Genomic DNA, 22,477 nt, shown 5'->3' with positions numbered 1-22,477 from the left:
AAAGTGATCTTGAGACTGGGCTCGAGCACCACAACACTGTTGACCACCACACCGAATCAACTCCAAAGCTACTGATCTACACACCTAATCAATTTACCAGCAACTGACTGACACACAATCAACTCACCATCTTCTGATATAAACACTTGATCAGCAGAGCAGCTACTAACTGGCACACTTACTCAGCAGGCTACGGTAGTTACCACCCTATATATGTGGTGTAAATCTGTACACCTACCGTACATGCCTGTTCAACACAGAGCTTACACAACTTTATTACATTATCTGGCAACACCCTTGGTCAACAGACCAACTCCTGGAATTCATGCAGAAATTCAGAAAAATACAAATGTGCCTATTGATTATATTTGTGACAATAAGGACACAAAAATGGACACGTATCCCACTCTTAATTTGCATTGTTATTTTACAGCATTGCGTCATGTGAGACTTAGGTTTCAGAGTTTTTCTTTTTTATGTTGCTAAGCAACAAAGAACGTCATCGATGATGCAACTTCCAGGCTTGCAGTTAACATGAAATTATGTACCGTAGTTCTGCTTTCTGTAGAAGTATTTGAAATGAAGAGAAAAGGTGGGGGAGGGGAGGGGGTAAGGGAAAGAGAATAAACTAACAATGTGTGTTGAATTGCTTTGATTATATTAAAAGTATATATTCACTGTGCTAATTTATGGGCTTTTCAGTTCCATATTGTATCACATCATGTGCTATAAATTTGACGAAATAAATGTCATTAAATGGTTATTTCACATGAGATATGACGAGTTATTGCTCGGGATTGCAAAACTGCCAGTGATAGAAAGTAAAACAAGCTTTGACACATTGTAGAGAGCCAGCATGCAGTTCAAAAGCTTGTCTTAGAGAACTTGGGTCCAGATTTTATGACGGCTTAATAAGGCCATCGTAGGTTTAAAAAAAAGCTGAGAGGGGGGTAATATTCCGAGAATAAAACTCAGATTTTCTGACAATAAAAAGTCACAAATCTATGAGAAATAAAACCTCAGAAACATACTTTTCGGCTGCAGTGCATTCTGGGAAATGTAGTTGCATTACATTCCAGGCATTTAGCAGACACTCTTATCCAGAGCAGCATACAGTGTACCCAGAGCAGCCTGGGGAGCAGTTGGGGGTTAGGTGCCTTGCTCAAGGGCACTTCAGCCATTTCAGCTGGTCCAGTGCATCGAACCAGTGACCTTTTGGTCCCAAGGTTGCTTCTCTTATCATTAGGTCATGGCGTCCCTCAACAAGCTCTTAGTACTTTATTCTTTGATATTGGACATTCCAGGAAGAAAGAGCACATTTCCTGTAACTCTCAGCTCAGCCGATCTCTAAGTAACAGAAATTTGGGCAAACGAGAATCCACAAGCTGAAAGGAACTGAAAACTGCTCTTGGACAATAATTATATATTTATAAACAGCTAAGACAAAAAAAAAGGACACAGATACACAAAAATGTGCGGTTTATACATTCATGGAAAGTGTGTTAATTTTTTGATAGCAAACAAAAGCTCAAAGAGGGTTTTAACAATGACAAAGTGCTGCTTTAAAGATGTAAGTATAATGCAAAATATTACAAAAAGATCTTAAACCTTAATATGCAAAAGCATAAAATACAAAAAAATGAGAGTATACATTTTAAGAAGCATATGTACATAAATAAACACTGTATTATTGTTGTTGTTGATCACAATAAATTAATATTAGTTCAAAATAATTTTAAACAATATTTAATAAAAACATAAAATAAAAAATTGTGTAAGTGTTGAATCATTTTGCTACAACAACGAACAAGTCAATGGAAATGCCTCACAGATATACTCGTGTGTGTGTTACTTAATTAGTTTTGATGCTGGCATATACTGTCATATCTCCTGATGCTTGTTGAGTGTGTGCTGCTCTCACAGTGTTGCCGTGGACTACAGTCGAGTACGTCACATCATCCTGATGAGATAGAACATCAATAACATGTGATTACACACATGCGTGCACACACACACACACACACACACACACACACACGAGATACACATTTCTAGAACAATACACACCTTTTCTTCCACATTGTTGCGTTGAGATTGTGGGTTTATAGCTGTGTACGGCACAACAGAATCATTCTGTAGAAAAACAAGTTATATTAGAACATCACACACACATGCACGCAGAACCAAATGCACAAATCAGCAACAAATCAGTAACACAGATTGTCCTGAGCACTTAAACACACTCACCTGTGTGTGTACTGATTCATAAGTGGATTCTGATGTTGTGATCAAGTTCATAGGTTCGGTAAAGTTCTACACACCCGGGTGCACACACACATCGAATGTAAGACTTGTTACTAAAGAACATCCCACTAGTGAAACAACATGGATGTGTGCATTCACCTTCTTTTTCTGCTGTGTCTGCTGTCCTGTTTGTCCATCACTGATCTCAGTCTGTCTATGTCTCTGTTCTACAGAATGAAACAAGACAGAGTGAGACTGTAAAAATCACTCACTGTGCATGCGTGCGTGCGCATACGCATATGTGGGTGTGTGTACCAATGTGTTTCCAGTACATGACTCCTCCGAAGATCAGCAGCAGCAACAGAGCCATCACAACACCAACGCTGATGTAGATGTGTTGAGGATCTGTGTTTGAAGAGTTCACAGTGAAAAGCAATAAAAACATTCTGATTAGTCAAACGGAGTTGATTAATATTCTATAAGAGCTGCTCAGATTATCGCGCTGCTGCAAATTACAGGTTTAAATGTTCAGTAATGCACACCACCAGTGGAGAACCGTTCCTATTAGAGTTGGGACTTGAGCTCAGCCAAAACTTAGTCAGATATCAAAAAGGCAACAGGGCAAAGGATTTTGTAAGGGATCAGCGGCAGGCTGCCAGGTAGCTCCGTTGTATGTAGCTGTCAATGCTGATTTTAAAAGTAACTAAGTACAGGGATACAGGGAAATGAATCTTTAAGTCTGAGTGAAAAATACTGTGGCAAGCGTGCAGCGTGGAAGAAGAGTCTGGAGACAGAAATCTTAGTTTCTCAGTCGTTAGCCTGTAGCTCTCGATAGCACTGGCTTGACCGCTTTATTAGCATCCGTTCACACGACTGATGAACGCTACACTGGAAGGTGACTTCACTACTGCGCAGACGGTGCCGACTCACGGTTAAGCCCGTGTTGGCCTTCGAGAAGGCCTAGGGTGATAAATTTTTGGTCCCTCCGACTATAAATCAAAATCTGATTGGTTAATTAGTCATTTGTCATTTCCTGCATAAACACACACTGCCATGGCCTTCTGTCCTGGCAATGAAGTCCTAACCAATAAGTGAGCCAGCTCGAAACTCTTCTCAGCCTAGAGACAACAAACAAACAAATCTCATTGGATAACTCGATTTTCATGTTTTCAGGACAGTAACCCTTTCATTTGTGAAGCAAATTTTACAGAAAATGAGGCAGAATTAGAAGAGAATAATTATCATGAAATTATGAAAGAAATTAAGGAATGAAGGAAATTAAATATAACATCTCATCTCATTATCTCTAGCCGCTTTATCCTGTTCTACAGGGTCGCAGGCAAGCTGGAGCCTATCCCAGCTGACTACGGGCGAAAGGCGGGGTACACCCTGGACAAGTCGCCAGGTCATCACAGGGCTGACACATAGACACAGACAACCATTCACACTCACATTCACACCTACGCTCAATTTAGAGTCACCAGTTAACCTAACCTGCATGTCTTTGGACTATGGGGGAAACCGGAGCACCCGGAGGAAACCCACGCGGACACGGGGAGAACATGCAAACTCCGCACAGAAAGGCCCTCGCCGGCCACGAGGCTCGAACCCGGACCTTCTTGCTGTGAGGCGACAGTGCTAACCATGACACCACCGTGCCACCCCCTAATTGTACTCATTAAACATTTTAATCTACTTTTAGAGTATGTATGTATGATTAGAAATGAGTACTTTGGTCCTTTCACAGAAAAAAAAAATCTTTGCGTTCCCGTAAATGTCAAACAAGCATGAAGCACAAAAACTGTAAATGAAGTTAATGCAGTCAATTCATCGTTACATTTTTCAGATGGTTCAGATGATTGTGGATTCACTTTATCATTGATCACAAGAATTGGTTTTGCTGTACTAACAAATCTGCAGCTAAATGTCACAGGTTTATATCAATGCGCTCGTTCTAATACATTATTGTACCTACGTATAGCAATGGCTCATTCACAGATTGTAGTCTGGTGGACACTTCAGATAATCTAAGACTAATTTTAAGATTTATCTGCGTCACTAACTAACCATCTGGATCATTTTTAGAGCTTATAAAAGTTCTGTATTTATAAAGAGTAGTTTTAAGAGAGAATTCTGTTCCTGGAGATGTTGCGAGAACAGGAGAACATCATGAAACTTCATCTGAAATGAACAGAAGTTAATGTAGTGTATTGATCAGTACCTGTTTCAAAGGGTGCAGATGTTTTGTCATTAACCACTGGGGTTGATTTTGTTGTTGTTGTGACATGTACAGGATAAAGTGTACCAGATAAAGTTAGTGTGTGATTCTTGCTGTGAGCTGATGTACTAACACACTAACAAACCCTTTTCATTCCAGTGTGTATCAGTGGTGTGTGGTACCTGGTTTGGAATGAGGTGAAGTTGTTCTGGTCACTGGTGCGAATGTTGAAGGTTTTGTCGGTGCGTCTGCAAGGAGATAAAGGTTTAATAAGTTAGAAATAAAGAGTGTGAGATGCAGCGAGTGAAGGCAGAACACAAGTGTGTAAACTCAGCGTGTTCTTTATTAAAGACAATCCAGGAATCGTAGTGAGAAGTGAAAGCGGGTCAGAACACAAACTCAGATAATCCATCACCAACACAAACACAGACAAGGAGCAGAACACAGAACAGAAACTTTTCACATCTGATTCTTACATTTTATTTCTGATTTTATCTTGCACTTTTCCTCTATTTCTTTATATTTTCTTACTTTAGCTACATACTGTAGTCAACTTCACACATGGTTTATTTACAGAAGGTCATTTTGCCTCTTACTGTGACACAGACATCTCTGTCGATGTTGTCTCTGATCTTACACCTGTACCGTCCTCCATCCTCTACAGTCAGGTGTGATACGAGTAGAGAGAGATTTCCTGAAAGATGATCATTAAAGAGCTGAACTCTGTCTGTGTAGAGATTTGTCTGGTCCTTTGGGAAGATTTATTTGTGATCAGAACCATTTAAAAACGTCCATGTGAAAGTGTGTGGTTTGGCTTGTAGTTCAGAGCAGGAGCAGGGCAGAAGGACAGACTGTCCCACGTATCCAGTCAGAGTCACTGTCGGTTGATTCAGTGTGCAACCCGGAGAATGAACAAACATCAACATATTGCATCGCTGTTAAAACATCAGATTAATCTGTCATGAGATTATCACTGAAGTAGCATTGTGAATAAAAATGAGTCCTTTACCTTTAACAATGAGTCTGATGTCTCTGTATTCACTCCCTTTAACACTACACCTGTAATATCCTCCATCCTCTTCAGTCAGGTGTGATATGAGCAGAGAGAGATTTCCTGAAGAGCGATCATTAACCAGCTGAAATCTCTCTTTGTACTGATCACTCTCAGGAGATATCTTTACCCATTTCTGTTCATTTGTTGTGAGTTTCTCCCATTTGAATGTCTCAGGTGTGGTCTGGAGGTCAGTGCAGGAGCAGGGCAGCAGTACTGAGCCTCCTGTGTATGCAGCGATGTCTATTAAGTATCCATTTCCTTCCAGCCAGCAGCCTGTAGGAACACAGCAGGTAATGATGTGTTAATGAGCAGTTCACCATCTGCAGCAACTCTACACAACTACAGACAACCTGGAACTCTACAACTCACTAACATCTACCACTCACTGAAGTCCACAGTCGGGATGTAACTGAATATGAAAACATGAACAGATAAACTGTATAAACAGATTTAAATGGATACAAATACAGATAAAGTCAGTATCTGAAGTGCAATATTCATTTACTCTTGTTTCGAAAGCTTGCCTGAAAGAGTCACAGATAGGTCACAAATAATTATAAAACATTATTTACAAGTAATTTTATGAACAATATGTCACTGTGCTGTATGCTTTTTCTAATCTACTGTAAATTTGAAAATAAAATCTAATCCACTCCATTTGGCTGATGCTTTTACCCAAAGCATCTTATAAAACTGGAGCAGGACACACCTGAGCAGGTGAAGGTTACTCCCGGCACCAGAGCAGCTTCATAGTGCTGGGATTTGAACTCATAACCTTTGTATGCTCAAATCTTTAACCACTGATGCACCACTTCTTTCTTCTAGCTTACACTGATTTAACCACATTTACCAATAAATTAACTGAGACTTAAACTCCAGTGTTTTACTTAACCAAAGTATCAAGTTTACAAAAAAAAAAAAAAGCTGTCAGATCCACGCACGATCGTGCCGGGGCACATCGAACTTCCACACGCATGTATTCACGCTCTGAGCAGCGAACACCTCAAAGACTAGTTACACACACCTGTCCAAGATTAGAGCATATTCAGCGCATGCATACTAAAAGGACGCTGTTCACTCTACAACATTATGAAGTATTGTGTTCCCAGTGACCCTTACTGAGCTGTATGTTTATGTTGTTATTCTGGTTCTCGGCTCTGATTCTGTATTTGGACTTTGGCTTTTGTCTGTGCCTCCAATTTTCCATTTGTGCCTCGCTCGACCTTTGCCTGTCCACCATTGCTGATTTTGCCTGCTGACTTGGATTAGATGCCCGCGTACTGTTATTTTCACAATAAACACTCTTCTTAACTTACATCTGCCTCCGACACTTACATGACAGAATATTTAACCTAATACACGCATGTCATGGAGGAGAAAAGGCTGTACTGTTCCATGCTGAGGTCAGGTTGCTGAACCCAGGATCTGTGATTTTTCTTCAATGGCTGGGGCTAAAAATACCAGCACCAAATCCAAATGGATATTTGCCACAGTACAGCTTTTTTGACTAGGACTTATTGGAGCCAGTGGCGTAGCCAGGATTTTTTACATGGGGTGGCCAAATGGGGGCCAAGGATATACAAGGGGTGGCCATGCTGTGACTAAATAAAGGGGGGTGGGTTCCGGGGGTCCTCCCCTGGGGAATTTTGAATTAGCTAGATTTGATTTCCTGTATTCTGATGTATCTGGTGGCATATCTAGTGCCTAACTCATGAACGAAATGCATGTGAGCCAAGAGGTCAGAAATTAATGTATTAATTTATTTATGTAACATAAAGCATCTGCAAAACAAAGAAACCATCCAACTTGTTTACTCTAGTTAAGCATCAGGATTTTAACGATCACTACTAAAATGCAAAAGTAAAAACTAAGAGATCACCTGTCCCAGGCACCTGGGAAGTAGTAAGGATATTAGTCAGGCTTGAATAAAGAGTGCTTTGCTCAGGAAAAGGAAAATGCTTGTATACTTAACTCATACATACAACATATGTAAACACTTACAACATGTTGTGATATTGTCCATTGCAAGTACTGTACAAACTGAATGTGTTAAGTTACAAAATGTGTGCGTGTGTATGCGTGTGAGGGAGTGAGTGAGTGAGTGAGTGAGTTACACTGATGTAACATGACATAGATGAGGTGTAGTGCATGAGTGGTGTGTGTGAGAGAGAGGGGGGGGGAAGTATGCGCACTGCATGTAGATATATATGAGCTGTAGTATACGAATTGTGTGTGTGTGTGTGTGTGTGTGTGTGTGTGTGTGTGTGTGTGTGTGTGTGTGTGTGTGAAGATATGTTACATGTAAATACAAAAATGAAGTGCATAAGTTGTGTGTGAGAGAGAGAGAGTGTATGTTCAGAGTGCATGAGTGTTGTGTGTGTTATATGTGAATATAGAAATGTAGTGCGTGGGTGGTGTGTGGGTGAGTGTGTGTTCAGAGTGCATGAGTGTTGTGTATACCAGTGAGTGTGTTACATGTAAATATAGAAATGTAGTGCATCATGCATGAGTGGTGTGTGTGTGTGTGTGTGTGTGTGTGTATGTTCAGAGTGCATGAGTGTTGTGTGTGTTATATGTGAATATAGAAATGTAGTGCATGGGTGGTGTGTGGGTGAGTGTGTGTTCAGAGTGCATGAGTGTTGTGTATACCAGTGAGTGTGTTACATGTAAATATAGAAATGTAGTGCATCATGCATGAGTGGTGTGTGTGTGTGTGTGTGTGTGTGTGTGTGTGTGTGTGTGTGTGTGTGAGAGAGAGTGCATGAGTTGTATCTTATAGTGAGTGAGAGAAAGACATAGTGTGTGTTAAGAGAGTGAAGTGTGTTCATATATGAGTGAGTGAGTGAGAGAGAGAGAGAGAGAGAGAGAGAGAGAGAGAGAGAGTGTTAAGACAGCGCATGAGTGTTACATTTAAATATAAAAATGTCGTGCATGAGTTGTGTGTCTGTGTTGAGAGTGTATGAATGTTACATGTAAATATAGAAATGTAGTGCACAAATTGTGTGTGAGAGTGAGATAGACAGTGTGTTGAGAGAGTGCGTAAGTGTTGTGTATGAGTGAGTGTGTTACATGTAAATATAGAAATGTGGTGCATGAGAGGGGTAGGGGGAGAGTGTGTGTGTGAGAGAGAGAGGGGTAGGGGGAGAGTGTGTGTGTGAGAGAGAGGGGTAGGGGGAGAGTGTGTGTGTGAGAGAGAGAGGGGTAGGGGGAGAGTGTGTGTGTGAGAGAGAGAGGGGTAGAGGGAGAGTGTGTGTGTGAGAGAGAGAGGGGTAGGGGGAGAGTGTGTGTGTGAGAGAGAGAGGGGTAGGGGGAGAGTGTGTGTGTGAGAGAGAGAGAGGGGTAGGGGGAGAGTGTGTGTGTGAGAGAGAGAGAGGGGTAGGGGGAGAGTGTGTGTGTGTGTGTGAGAGAATGCAGGAGTGTTGTGTATGTATGAGTGTGACAATTATTAATCACTGTGTACTCCCAGCAGTAACACACAACATCTCTATATTTTCATGTAACAGACAAACATTAACTTTAAAAGTTGTATTCTGCGGTTGGAGTGAGCAAAGTGATTCATAGACAGCTAACTTGCCGACGTAATTTTCGCTTTTGAGTCGTACAATCGAAAACCACCGACGTTCTGTTTTCTATCTATCTAGTATCTATCTATGTGTGCACACAGCACAAATCCCACTGTAGCCGGAGATCTATAAAGACACATATGTATCTATACAGTTGCATTTACATGTAAACGAAGGTTTCAGTCACTGAAAACGGATATTTTCGAAAACCCCGGGCAAAGTGGAGATTTCTGGAAACTCTGAATTGTCTGAGGACAGAATTGTAACTGTATGTCTACAAAGTGAGAAAACTTGAAGAGAGTATAAGAGATGAATAACTTACATCCCAAATTAATCGCACGTTCACGTAGTTCGTAGGTTGTTGTGTTGTCAGAGTAGAGCATGACTATCTGATACCACCTGCTGCTTGAACACGTGAAAGGTTTATGTGCTACGGTAATATGCATCCCTGCAGAAACCAAATAGGCGGAACAAAAATCCAGTGGGCGGAACTAACATTTCGTGGGACATATCGGTTTTATAAATTTTATTGTCCGGCCCTGGGGTGGCCAGGGCGGGGCCAAGGCGTGCCCTGGGGTGGCCACGGCCCCCCCCCGGCCACCTCTTAGCTCCGCCCCTGATTGGAGCCCAAATCTCCAGAGTGCTTATGGGTCAGCTGCATGATCTACTGGCTCACCGGCACACTGGGTTGAACACCTAGTGAAGATGCAGCACCTAGGACACCGGGGCTCCCAGTCTTTCACCGAGGAACTCAACTCCTGGTCCCAGACTTCCAGGAAGGAGGCCCATCAATTTTTTTTTTTTTAGGGGGGCTGATACTCCAGAAGCTGATGCAGAGGAGGAAGAGGCCTTCACTCCAGAGCTCCCTCCAGATGCTGGAGCAGTGGTCCCCACTCCAGAGCCAGTGCCAGGGGCCGACAGGGCAGCCTCTGCTCCAGCTTTCAGTGGGAACAATCTCTTTGCCATGCTGCCTGGCTATAAATATATCATCTCACCTCCTGGTCTCAAGGAGTTCGTCACTCCACTGCCAGGTTTCAGCTTAGACGAGCTATTCACTTCCCCACTGGGCTTCAAGGACGTCGTCGCCCCACCACCTGGTTTCGAGAAGTTTGTCACTCTGTTGCCTGGCTTCAGAATGAATGAGCTCTTTACTCCACCATCAGGCTTTGAGGACATCATCACTCCACTGCCAGGCTTCACCAAGGACGAGACTGTCACAGAAGCTAAGTCCAGACCTCCTGTGGAGCCGAGACCTGAATCCATACCCATGCCTGAACCCATGCCCAAACCCATGCCCAAACCCAGGTCTAGATCCATGTTTACATGTAAGCCAGACCTGGGCATTTTATGGCCCACGGGCCGCATCCGGCCCTTTGGTTCATTCTGACCGGCCCGCGTAAGGTTAATTAGAAATTACAAAATAAATGTATTTTCTAATTTTACCTCATGCATGGACTGAATGTGCATTGCTTTTATTTTGAAATTGTGTTCAACAAAAACGCAATGCGCGCGACATGAACATGACATGAAATCCCACGAAACCTAATCCCGTGATAACTACTTCTGTAATTTGTCCAGACCAACCACAAACTTGTACGTCATCCTTCAAACGGTCCAGCCAATCACATAGTGTGACGTCACCAGCAGGCGCCGGAGCCCGAGCCAATCTCTGGCGAAAAACACCAAATGAGGTGATTAGACTACAAATGTGGGCATCATTATTATAATATGATGTATCTTGCTTGATATTTGGAGTAGAAAGACAATATTGTGATGTCTTTATTGTCTTTTGGGGTGAATGTGACTGAAAAAAATGGCACAAACGTTCACATTTTGTTAACCATTGTTTTGGGAAATTTGATTGAATAAATGACATTTTTTGTAAGGCAACCTCGTTTTTTCCATACTCTTACCAGTCTTAGCAGCTTGTAAAAACAATGTTATTTACTGCTTTATATAAAGAAATACAATTAATATTATGCAGAATTTAGTTCAGCCTTTTGGTCCGGCCCTCCACAAAAATTTCTGTTTCTCATGTGGCCCCATGGAAAAAATAATTGCCCACCGCTGATCTAAGCCCCTGCCTAAAACTCCACCAGTGTCCTCACCACCATTTAAGGTCCAACCAGAACCCAAACTTCCACCCACGTCCATGTTCTGGTGCCATGTCCCTCTCAAGCCAGAGCAGAGCACCAATGGCACTGCACCCAGCACCAGGTCCTCATCCCCAGGGACATTCAAGAGGGGTTTTAGCTCCGGAGGGAGATTTTTTTTTTTGTTGTGGGGGGTCTGTCACATTTGCATGCATCCATGTATGTTAACGCCGAGCATGCTTTGAAAGTCCCATCGCACACATACGCACTCTGAGCAGCACACACCTTAAAGACTAATTACACACACCTGTCCCAGAATAGCGCATGCATAAAAGGACACTGTTAACTCAACAACATTGCGGACTATGGCGTTCCCAGTGACCCTTACTGAGCCGTATGTTTGTTGTTATTCTGGTTCTCGACTCAGATTCTGTATTTTGGACTTTGCCTTTTGTCTGTGCCTCAGATTGTCTGTTTCTGCCTCGCTCGACCTTTGCCTGTCCACCCTTGCTGATTTTGCCTGCTGACTTGGATTATATACCTGTATATTGTTATATTCACAATAAGCACTTTTCTGCACTTACATCCGCCTCCACCACTTACATGACAAAAGCAAAGCATATAAACTTACATGTCTATGGGTTTGTGTTCATCTTATATGCTCACAATAATAAAGGGCACAGAAACTGTTATTTTAAAATGTTACATAAAGAGACTCTTGATCATTCTAGCTCCTGTCTAAAGCATTAGATATCCCACTATACATTACATTTTCTCTTATTTTACTGCAAACTGATGCTATTTCTGTATCCTGGATATTGCGAGCACTAAACAGATACAGATAGTGTCATCATGTTGCACCACAAGTAATGACTGTAGAAAACCAAAAAACTGACCCAAATAAGTTCAGTTATTCAGTGTGTGCTTTACATTTTCATGCCATAAGTAAGATTACTCCATGATGAGAAGATTTAAAGGCTTTAAGAGTAAATACTGATATATTTTTAATGAAAGATTATTAAATACTGTAGGTGAGAGAGAGAGAGAGAAGCAGACTCACCTTCAGTGATGTGGAGAAGAAGGAGAAGATAAAAACACAAGAGCATTTTAATAACGTATGTCCACAACTTACTAAATGTCCATAAGCAGAGACACAATGTGCTGAAATGCAGAAATGTTCGCTCTTCAGTGACACCCTCCCCACATATACAACTACACACAACACACACATTACATGTAATGAAGTAATACTTTCCACAACTTTTTTCAGTTGCTACTTCCTCTTTCATGTGTTTCACCACATGATGCAGCACATGCAACTCTATCTATCTATCTATCTATCTATCTATCTATCTATCTATCTATCTATCTATCTATCTATCTATCTACTGTATGTGACCCATGTTAGTATTAATCACCTTCAGTGATATGAAGCTGTATCAAGAGAAGAAAACACACCTGCATTCTTACTGAGGGCCCAAACACACACACACTAATCCAAAGAGAGAATTAGAGCTAAACACACACACTGATTAATTTCTGCACCGTGTCTCATCATAATGAACACACTCTATAGATCCCACACTGCACGTTTAGCACTTGAGCACATTTACACCCTCACAGGAAGTGCTAACACGGGAAGAGTAAAATTATCAGGATGTCACTGAGAAGGCAGAAGAGTGAAACATAACAAAAGCCAAAGCACGCTACTGCAGACAAACTCACTTTATATGAAATCAAGACATCGACAGGATATCTCATTACATTACTGGCATTTAGCAGACGCTCTTATCCAGAGTGACGTACAACATAATTGGAGCACTTGGAGGTTAGGTACCTTGCTCCAGGGCACTTCAGACATTCCTTCTGATCTAGGGAATCGAACTGGCGACATTTTGGTCCCAAAGCTGCTAGGCCATGGTTTCCCCCATGCATAATGCATGGATTTGAGAGGCTGGTGTTGTTTATTCACTTTATTCTTCCAAACTGCAGGTGGATAGTTGCCTAAGATGGCGCCGGTGAGGAGGCTGCTGTGATAACTGCTCTGGCCACACTTTCTTTCTTTCTTTCTTGCTATTTTAAATTATTCAGCTGGTTACTTTTAGTTATTCAGGATGGCAACAATGATTAGATATGATAGAAATACCTTTATTTCTATTGGTCTACAATCTACTTACATATTGATGCTTTTAACTCCAGACTCAGCCTGGCAGAGAAAGATCTTGAAGGACAACAAAGGATGTGACCCAAAACAATGACCCCAGGGGAAATTATCCAACGTCACGACCAGGCTGCAGGCTCATTGTGCACCCATGACCAGTGTCCTGATAACCAATGTGCAATCCATCAAGAACAAGTTTGATTTCCTCAGGGCCAGAGTCAAGTTCCAGAGGGACATTTGGGACTGCAACCTGCTCTGCTTCACTGAGACATGGCTGAGCCTGGCGGTACCAGACCACGCATGGCAATGGACATGGTGATGTAGATGTGTCTTTTCATACTAAGAAGTTTGAGAAATTTTCATTTTAGTCTTAGGGGTAGGTTTTGTTTTTGGAGCAGAACTTGAAACCTCTGAGTGGTATGGTCTTGAAAGTTGGTATATGTGTTGATTAAGTAATGTATATGTACCTTTTGATACTAAGAAATGTGAGAAATTTTAATTTTTAACTCACCCTGACCAAAGGTCCGGTGGGTTTATGCCATGGGCTGCTGTGGTCAGTGTAAAGAGGTAGGGTTGGTTTCCTGCAGCAGCACTTGAAAAATGTGACAAATAATATCTTGAAACTTGGTATATAGTTGGTATATAGGGCGGGGGATATAGAGGACTCTGTCTTCTTGTTATATGATATGAGATAATGATATTCTAAAAGAATAGCATACACTTTTTAGTCATTTTTAATAAGGACTTGGCCAATTTTGCCATGTCTGCAATAGTCTACATGGAATTTTCATCTAACAGACAAACATAAAAATGTGGGGTTTTTTTTAAATCAAACTTTTATTATTTTTAGGATTAACGTTATGTCCCTTGTACTATAAACTATATTTATTCAAAATAAACACATAACTTTTGGACAAAAATGTATGATTTGTGTGTGTCCCTCAGTTTGACTTACCACCCCATCATGTTTACATTTTCTGCCTATAAAAATGCACTGTTGCTTTAAATGACATCAAAAAGAGGAAGTGACATCATCTGAACCCTCACAGGAGCCAAATTCAAAAGCAGACAATTTCCCACATTATTTATTTGTTGTTATTGTATGTTAGACAGGGTCTGTCAAGCTTCACCTTACCACCCCGTCATGCATAATAGACACGGAAACTGTTTTAATTTAATTCTTTTTTAACTTTTAATTAAAAAATATATATACTTTTGACTGAATAGGCGATATACTAGCTCAGCTAGTTGACCACATGGTGAGCTGTAGCAATTTTAAGGTAAAATTTACCATCCTGTAACACTTTGTATTGTGACAGGGTGGTAATGGGTGTGATAGGGGGGTTCTTGTTGCCATTTAAATTTGAAAATTGATGAAACTGGAGCCTAAATGTAGAAGGTATAATGTCTGCCTGGAGTAGGAAAGGTCAAGGGCATGTGTTATTAATGTTTTTGATGTAGGATAATCACTTTGTTTTCTGTTTACCCTCGGTTCGTCTCTCACTCATCCTCATGCATGCACTCTCTTTCACTCACTCATTCCCTCACTCACTCACCCTCTCACCACTTTGTACCTCTCACGTGCTCTCCATCCTCTCATCCACCCACTAACTGTCACTCACTTATGTTTCTCTCTTTCACCCACCCACTTTCTATCCTTCTCACTCATTCAGTCACCCACCCACCCACTCTCTGTGCTTTTTATTCAGTCACCCACTCAGTCATGCTCATATTATCTCTCTAATCCACCCACTCACCCACAATAATTTACTCTGTCACTCATTCACTCACTCACTCCCAATCTCTCTCATCCACCCATTCACTCACTGAATCATTTACTTGGTCTGTCAGGCAGTGAGTCATTCACTCACTATCTCTCTCGTCCACCAATTCACTCACTGAATCATTTACTCAGTCAGTCACTCACTCACTGTCTCTTTCACTCTCTCACTCTGTCCCATACTCACTCAGTCAGTAAATCAAGAATAATGACACATTTCATAATCGGCAGATCATGGCTCCACTAAGTGCTGCCGAAAGACAACAGCGATACCGTGCCCGCCGAGACGCTGATCCCGAGAGGAGGCAAAAGCACTTAGAGAGTGAGCAGCAGAGATGGAGACATGATGTAGAAGAAGGGAGGAAGAAGTTGATGAATGATCTTAGTGAGAGAGGCAAACGTCAGCTCCGAAAAAAGTGGAGTGAACAGAACAAAAGGAGAAAGGAGTCGAAGGCTAGGATGAAGGCTCTTGAGACCCCTCCTCGGAGTCCAGATGATGTCCAACAGCCAGTGCAGCAGGCAGGACCTTCAAGGTCAGGGTAGTATCCATTAAGGACTGAAAATAAATGGACAGTGGCCTAGTTGAGAATAAGAAGCCAGCCTGTTGTTGATGTTATATGATGACTGACCCCCGAAGTTATAAATGTTTTTTTTTGCTGTGTTTTAGGCAAAGCGTATGTCCAGGAGGAACAGAGAGAGACCACAGAAAGAAGTTGAGAAACTAACAAAATTGCTAGAAAAGGAGAGAAAATGAACGAAAAAAATTTGGAACATTTTGAACGGCCAGTGTTTCCTAATTTAATTCCAGCATATTTGCCCTTGTTCATGCGGTTGTATTAATAAATACATTGATATATACATTGGATCTTGCATCATTAATTCATGTCATGTCCACATTTATATCCAGAATGAATAAAGTTAATGTTAAATTAAGGCAAAAACCAAGAAATTATAGAGACAGTCAAATTCAAATGATTTACCACCAGAGTCACATGATTTGCCACCCCATCACACAAGTTACCACCAGGTACGGTGTCGTCTTTTTTTTTTTCTTAAATGATGGAAAGGGAATAAAATGCCCCACAAATGAATGTGGAATAATGTTCTTATTTAGTGGACTATTCCAATATATGTAACTTTTATTTGACAATGTGAAGTAAAATAGCATTTATTGTTGAAATAATGAGGCCGATGACATGTGAAAATCATATTTCAAAGTTAAAAATCTAAAATAAAAAAACTTCTAATTAATTAACACGTTTAATTATTTTAGTATCAAAAAATGGCATTTTATTTGTAGGAAAACACTACATTTTTAAAAATTATTTTATGTATTACATTTCAAATGGTGTGTATCTTGTCCATTATGGGGTGGTACAAAAATGACTCCCAGGTCTTAATGAAAAGGATAATATACCCTTGATTAAAATTTTGAAAATTGCAAAGTGGAAAAGGCAACCGTTTCACAGAATGACCCGACTATAATTCAGCGTTCAACACAATACTTCTCTCAAAGCTCTTCATGAAGCTGAAGGATCTGGGACTCATCCCATTACTGTGTCAATGGATCTTCAGCTTCCTTTCAGATAGACCACAAGCAGTCGAAATATGTTTTTCCCTCCAATCACCCTCAGCACTGGAGCCCCCCAGGGCTGTATTCTGAGCCACCTGCTGTACTCTCTGTACACATATGACTGCATCGCCTCATCAGACTCCATCACCATTGTCAAGTTTGCTGACAACAGCCAGTGTTGTGGTCGGCCTGATTTCCGATAACAATAAGAAGGCCTACATGGAGGAGGTCGGAAACCTGGAGAACTGCTGCCTCCTCCTAAACATCAGCAAGACAAAGGAGCTGATTGTGGACTTCTGCACAAACCAGGTGAAGAACTAAGCCCTTCTCCATCAGTGGGACCACAGTGGAGAGAGTGGATAGTTTTGGGTACCTGGGTGTTTACATCACACAAGAGCTGTCAGTACTGAGCAGGACAGACAGGCTCTCTTGGGAGTGGTGCAATCAGTCCAGTGCATCATCTGCATTGAGCTGCCTGACCTGCAATCTATCTACACTAAGCGGTGCCGGACCAAAGCCAGGAAGATAATGAAAGACCTCAGCCATCCCGCACTTTAAAACAGACCACTGGAAAGTTGGAACGTAAATGGCGTCAAACAAAATAGGTAGTGTTCAAATTAGCATGGAAGGAGAGCTTCCTGAAGTATAGAAAAGCTCTTAGTGCTGCTAGATCAACATATCTCTCCTCCCTAATAGAAGATAACAAAAATAATCCTAGATTCCTATTTAATTCTGTAGCAAAATTAACCAGGAATAAGACCACAATAGACACATGCACACCTGCAGTATGTAGTAGCAACGACTTCATGAATTTTTTAAATGACAAAATTGAGAATATCCGACAAAAAATTCAAACTACTAATTTAAGGTCAGACAATGTAAGTGACCCTGGAGTTAACAATATAACTGTATCAGATCAGCAATTAGAATGTTTTACTCCCCTTAGAGAAACTGAATTACTTTCATTAATCTCGGCATCAAAAGCCTCAACTTGTGTACTAGATCCCTTACCTACACGTCTATTCAAACAGATAATACCTGAAGTAATTGAACCGCTTCTAAAAATCTTCTCTTACGATTGTCTATGTACCCAAATCCTTTAAACTAGCAGTTATCAAACCCCTGATTAAAAAAACCTGACCTTGATCCCTGTCAGCTATCCAATTATATCTCAGGCCATTCGGGTTCAGAACCAGGACAAGACCTTATCACCACTTCACCCCCCCATCTCTTTCACCTCTTCATGCAATTTCATTCCATTACAGTACAATATATATTTCAGTTGCAAGTGCATCTCATTTTAGTGATCTATATATCAGATTTAAAACCTGCAACACACCAAGTCTGTTGTATTTTGTGTTACACTGAGGCCCTGAAACTCTGAATGTATTTTAATCTGAACAGCTAAACTTCCTTCTGTATGAGTGACACGCCACCAAAGAGACCAACTGCTGGTGGAGGAAGTGACGTGTGATCACACTACACGGGTAAGCAGTTTACTGACATCATCCACACATTCTGTGAACAGTGGACACAACACAGTGTTTCAAGCCTCTTTGGCCACATGGATGACGCTGTGAGAACCTCGATGAGTAACAGCCAATGAGAGAGCAAGAGGAAACTGTAGGGTGACGAGGCAGAAACAACCAGAACCTCAATCATGATGGCGGAGGCTCAGTGTTCCACATGAACCCAGGATAGAGACGGCGATTAATAAAACTCTGGCAGAAAGTTCTTCTTTAATGTGTTTACAGCTCTGATGAAAGTCAGATGATGATCATTTTCTCATATTTATATTTAGTTTGACGGCAAACAGAAAAAAACTCAGAAATAATTTCAGTTGTTCAGTGTGCACTTTACATTTCCACATCACGAGTAAGATTACTGCATGACTTTATGCTTTAAAGGCTTTAAATCGTAAAATCTTACATGTAGTATTACCTGACATATTATTCAATGAGAGACAGAAAGAGTGAGAGAAAGAGAGAGAGAAAAGAGAAGAGGAGACTCACCTTCAGTGATATGAAGCTGTATCAGGAGGAGAAGAAAACACACCTGCATTCTTACTGAGGACCCAAACACACACATTCATCCAAAGAGAGAATTGGAGTGAAACACACACTGACCTACTCGTACACTGTGTCTCATCAGAATGAACATACAGTAAAAGCCACATGCAGACCTTCACAGTTAAGACAGGAAGTACAAACTGAGCAGTTTGCCACTGACCACATAGAGGTGAGAAAGTCTCTCATATCTGTTGCACAGCAGAACTGAGTCTATGTTCTGAATAAATCATCCAACACCAATAAAATATTAACTATTCTTCATTTTCATGCTTCAAACTAAACAAAAGCTTTTTTTTTTGCATTCTTCATTTCTTCTTGGAAAACATGCATTTTATTGTGACTTACATTTTGCACATGAGTTTGTACATGACGGAATGACAGTCATCTGCAGTCTCCTGCATTACTGATCTGACCGCCGTCTACTGGCCTTTCAGGGTTACTGCACCACAATAAAACTCCATTTTATATTTGTCTTTTTTTTATTTAACTTTTAATTTAATTTAATAATCATTTCCTCACGGGCGGCACGGTGGTGTAGTGGTTAGCGCTGTCGCCTCACAGCAAGAAGGTCTGGGTTCGAGCCCCGTGGCCAGCGAGGGCCTTTCTGTGTGGAGTTTGCATGTTCTCCCCGTGTCCGCGTGGGTTTCCTCCGGGTGCTCCGGTTTCCCCCACAGTCCAAAGACATGCAGGTTAGGTTAACTGGTGACTCTAAATTGACCGTAGGTGTGAGTGTGAATGGTTGTCTGTGTCTATGTGTCAGCCCTGTGATGACCTGGCGACTTGTCCAGGGTGTACCCCGCCTTTCGCCCGTAGTCAGCTGGGATAGGCTCCAGCTTGCCTGCGACCCTGTAGAAGGATAAAGCGGCTAGAGATAATGAGATGAGATGAAATGTAGGTTGTGTACAGGACCATACTTGATATTTATTAAATGTGGTGTGTTTGCATAAGTGGCCACTAGATGGGTCTATTTGAGCACAAAATTAGAAACCTTTTGAGATTTGAGTTCATCTGGAGGAAGGAAAGAATTTGGTGTCCTGAAGGCCATTGATTTTGTTGTAAACAGATTGAGATCCTTTCTGATTAATGGCAACATTTTTAGTGCAGCCAAGAGCTATGTTTAATGTCAAGGTGTTGTGGGTTATATTTTACATTGGGATTATTATGTTCAAAAAATGAGATAGGGTTGGGCTTCGGGTTCGAATATCAGAGAAAGCCAATCAGAGGCAGAGTAGGGCGGGTCATGCCTTTGCCATCCGAGGAAAAAAATATCGCTCCCTGCCTGAATCCAGCTGTTGGTCATACGATGATAAAACAAGGGTACATCCTGAACATGTACAAGCGCAGTTGATCAAAAAGTTTATGGAGGCCATTTTGTGCTCTCTTCGGCCACAAGAGTTTAAAACTATCCACACAAATGGACTGTCCCAAATATTACATCACAGTCGCATATAGGACAGGTTATAAGTACATAGCCCAAACATAGTTACTAGGAAAAGCCCACATGACCACAATGTGGGCATACATACAGCCCAACGCAGCCCGGACGTCCAAAAGGGGTGTGTATGTTGATGCCAACTGATAGTATGGAAGCCTTAATGGTTCAAATGTCTTAAGACATATAAATTTGAAGTGTTAATGCGGACGCTGAACTTGACATTATGGTCCAATCGGCATTCCACAGTAAATTCCTGGAATGAGAACTCAGGACAGGGTGACATGGTGGTGTAGTGGTTAGCACTGTCGCCTCACAGCAAGAAGGTCCTAGGTTCGAGCCCAGGGGCGTTCTGTGTGGAGTTTGCATGTTCTCTCCGTGTCTGCGTGGGTTTCCTCCGGGTGCTCCGGTTTCCCCCACAGTCCAAAGACATGCAGGTTAGGTTAACTGGTGGCTCTAAATTGACCGTAGGTGTGAATGTGAGTGTGAATGGTTGTCTGTGTCTATGTGTCAGCCCTGTGATGACCTGGCGACTTGTCCAGGGTGTACCCCGCCTTTCGCCCATAGTCAGCTGGGATAGGCTACAGCTTGCCTGTGACCCTGTAGAACAGGATAAGCGGCTACAGATAAAGGATGGATGGAGAACTCAAGACATTTCTCCTTCTTGCCAGCAGGGGTCACACTCACCAGATGGGACCCTGAAATTGTGAGTCAGCAAGTCTTCCACTCCACAAAACTTCAGGCAAATAATAATCACATTTTAAACATGTTTTTATTGAAGAATAATACATAATTGTGAGATTTTTCATTTTATCTTGAAGACAAAAGATTACAAACAAAACTACAGAAAAATGTATTTTAAGGGGAAAAAAGCAAGACTCAAAATACACAGAAATGAATTTTAAAAAGTTCATCTAGTCAAGAAGAATAATATAAATGTTGTGAATCTGAAACAGGCCTAAAAATGGGTGAATATCAGAAATAAAATTGCATTTAAAAAGGAAATGGCATTCAAACTATAAAATATAAACTTTTAAATCAAATCATATCCAGGAGATTCTGCATGACTGTTAACATGCTGTACAATTCAGTATGAAATACAGTGTCTTGCAAAAGTATTCACCCCCTTTGTATTTGTCCTGTTTTGTCGCATTACAAGCTGGAAATAAAATGGATTTTTGGAGGGTGAGCACCATTTGATTTACACAACATGCCACCCACTTTAAAGGTGAAAATTGTTGTGCTGTTGGGACAAAAACAATAATTCAGATGAAAAAACAGAAATCTGGTGTGTTCATATGTTTTCACCCCCTTTCGTATGAAACCTCTAAATATGAGGTGGTCCAACCAATACAATTCATAAGTCACATAATTAATTGATTAAAATCCACCTGTGTGCAATCAAAGTGTCACATGATCTGTCACGTGATGTCTGTATAAATCAATCTGTTCTGGAAGGACTCTGACTCTGCGACGCAACTAAGCAATGAAAATAAAGGAGCCTCCAAACAGGTCAGAGACAAAGTTGTGGAGAAGTATAGATCAGGGTTGGGTCATAAAAAAGATCCCAAACATTGAATATCCCAGGGAGATCTATTAAATCCACTATAGCAAAATAGAAATAATATGGCACCACTACAAACCTGACAAGAGAAGGCCCCGCCCAACAAAACACAGACCGGGCAAGGAGGGCATTAATCAAGATGAAACAAAGACACCAAAGATAACACTGAAGGAGCTGCAAAGATCCACAGCAGAGACGGGAGTATCTGTCCATAGGACCACTTTCAGCCGTATGCTCCACAGACTGGGGCTTTATGGAAGAGTGGCCAGAAAAAAGTCATTGCTTAAGAGAACACGTTTCGAGTTTGCCCAACAGTATGTGGCAGACTCCCCAAACACATGGAAAAAGATTCTCTGGTCAAATGAGACTAAAAAAAATTGATCTTTTTGGCCATCATGGGAAATGCCCTGAGACACCCAACACCCTGAGAACACCATTCCTACAGTGAAGCATGGTGGTGGCAGCATCATGCTGTAGGAGTGTTTTTCATCTCCAGGGACAGGAAAGCTGGTCAGGACTGAAGGAAAGATGGATGGCACTAAATCCAGAGCAGTTCTGGAGGAAAACCTGTTTGAGTCAGCCAGAAGTTTGAGACTGGGGTGAAGGTTCACGTTCCAGCAGGACAATGACCCTAAACATACTGCTAAAGCTACACTGGAGTGGTTTAAAGGGAAACATTCAAACGTCTTGGAATGGCCGAGTCAAAGCCCAGACCTCAATCCAGTT

General features: G+C 41.4%; 1 protein-coding gene across 2 annotated transcripts; it reads right to left on the bottom strand.

Annotated features, from left to right (window-relative positions):
- Nucleotides 1–1,678: 1,678 nt before the first annotated feature.
- Nucleotides 1,679–12,349, bottom strand: LOC132872145 (uncharacterized). Of its 2 annotated transcripts, XM_060906758.1 has the most exons (8): nucleotides 12,233–12,349; nucleotides 5,472–5,789; nucleotides 4,645–4,710; nucleotides 2,560–2,649; nucleotides 2,404–2,471; nucleotides 2,248–2,313; nucleotides 2,068–2,133; nucleotides 1,679–1,960 (listed from the first exon to the last, which is right to left on the bottom strand). In XM_060906758.1, exons 1-8 carry the CDS (start codon nucleotides 12,276–12,278, stop codon nucleotides 1,853–1,855), a joined length of 828 nt encoding a protein of 275 aa, XP_060762741.1. In that variant the 5' UTR covers nucleotides 12,279–12,349; the 3' UTR covers nucleotides 1,679–1,852. The 2 variants fall into 2 exon arrangements, with proteins under 2 accessions (XP_060762741.1, XP_060762748.1); XM_060906765.1 differs by lacking the exon at nucleotides 2,248–2,313.
- Between the last annotated feature and the right edge of the window lie 10,128 nt (nucleotides 12,350–22,477).

Source organism: Neoarius graeffei, chromosome 2 (assembly GCF_027579695.1).
Source record: "Neoarius graeffei isolate fNeoGra1 chromosome 2, fNeoGra1.pri, whole genome shotgun sequence".
NCBI lineage: Eukaryota > Metazoa > Chordata > Actinopteri > Siluriformes > Ariidae > Neoarius > Neoarius graeffei.
The sequence above is the reverse complement of the archived record's forward strand: the minus strand, read 5'-3'. Positions and strand labels throughout refer to the sequence as shown.

Bases quoted from the DNA above. Each gene is read 5' to 3' on its own strand.
- LOC132872145 (XM_060906758.1), bottom strand. From the start codon at position 12,278: ATGCTCTTGTGTTTTTATCTTCTCCTTCTTCTCCACATCACTGAAG. The intron at 2,134-2,247 runs GTGAGTGTGTTT...GTTTTTCTACAG, and splicing joins ATGAATCAGTACACACACAG to AATGATTCTGTTGTGCCGTA. The intron at 1,961-2,067 runs GTGTGTATTGTT...CTATCTCATCAG, and splicing joins GCAACAATGTGGAAGAAAAG to GATGATGTGACGTACTCGAC.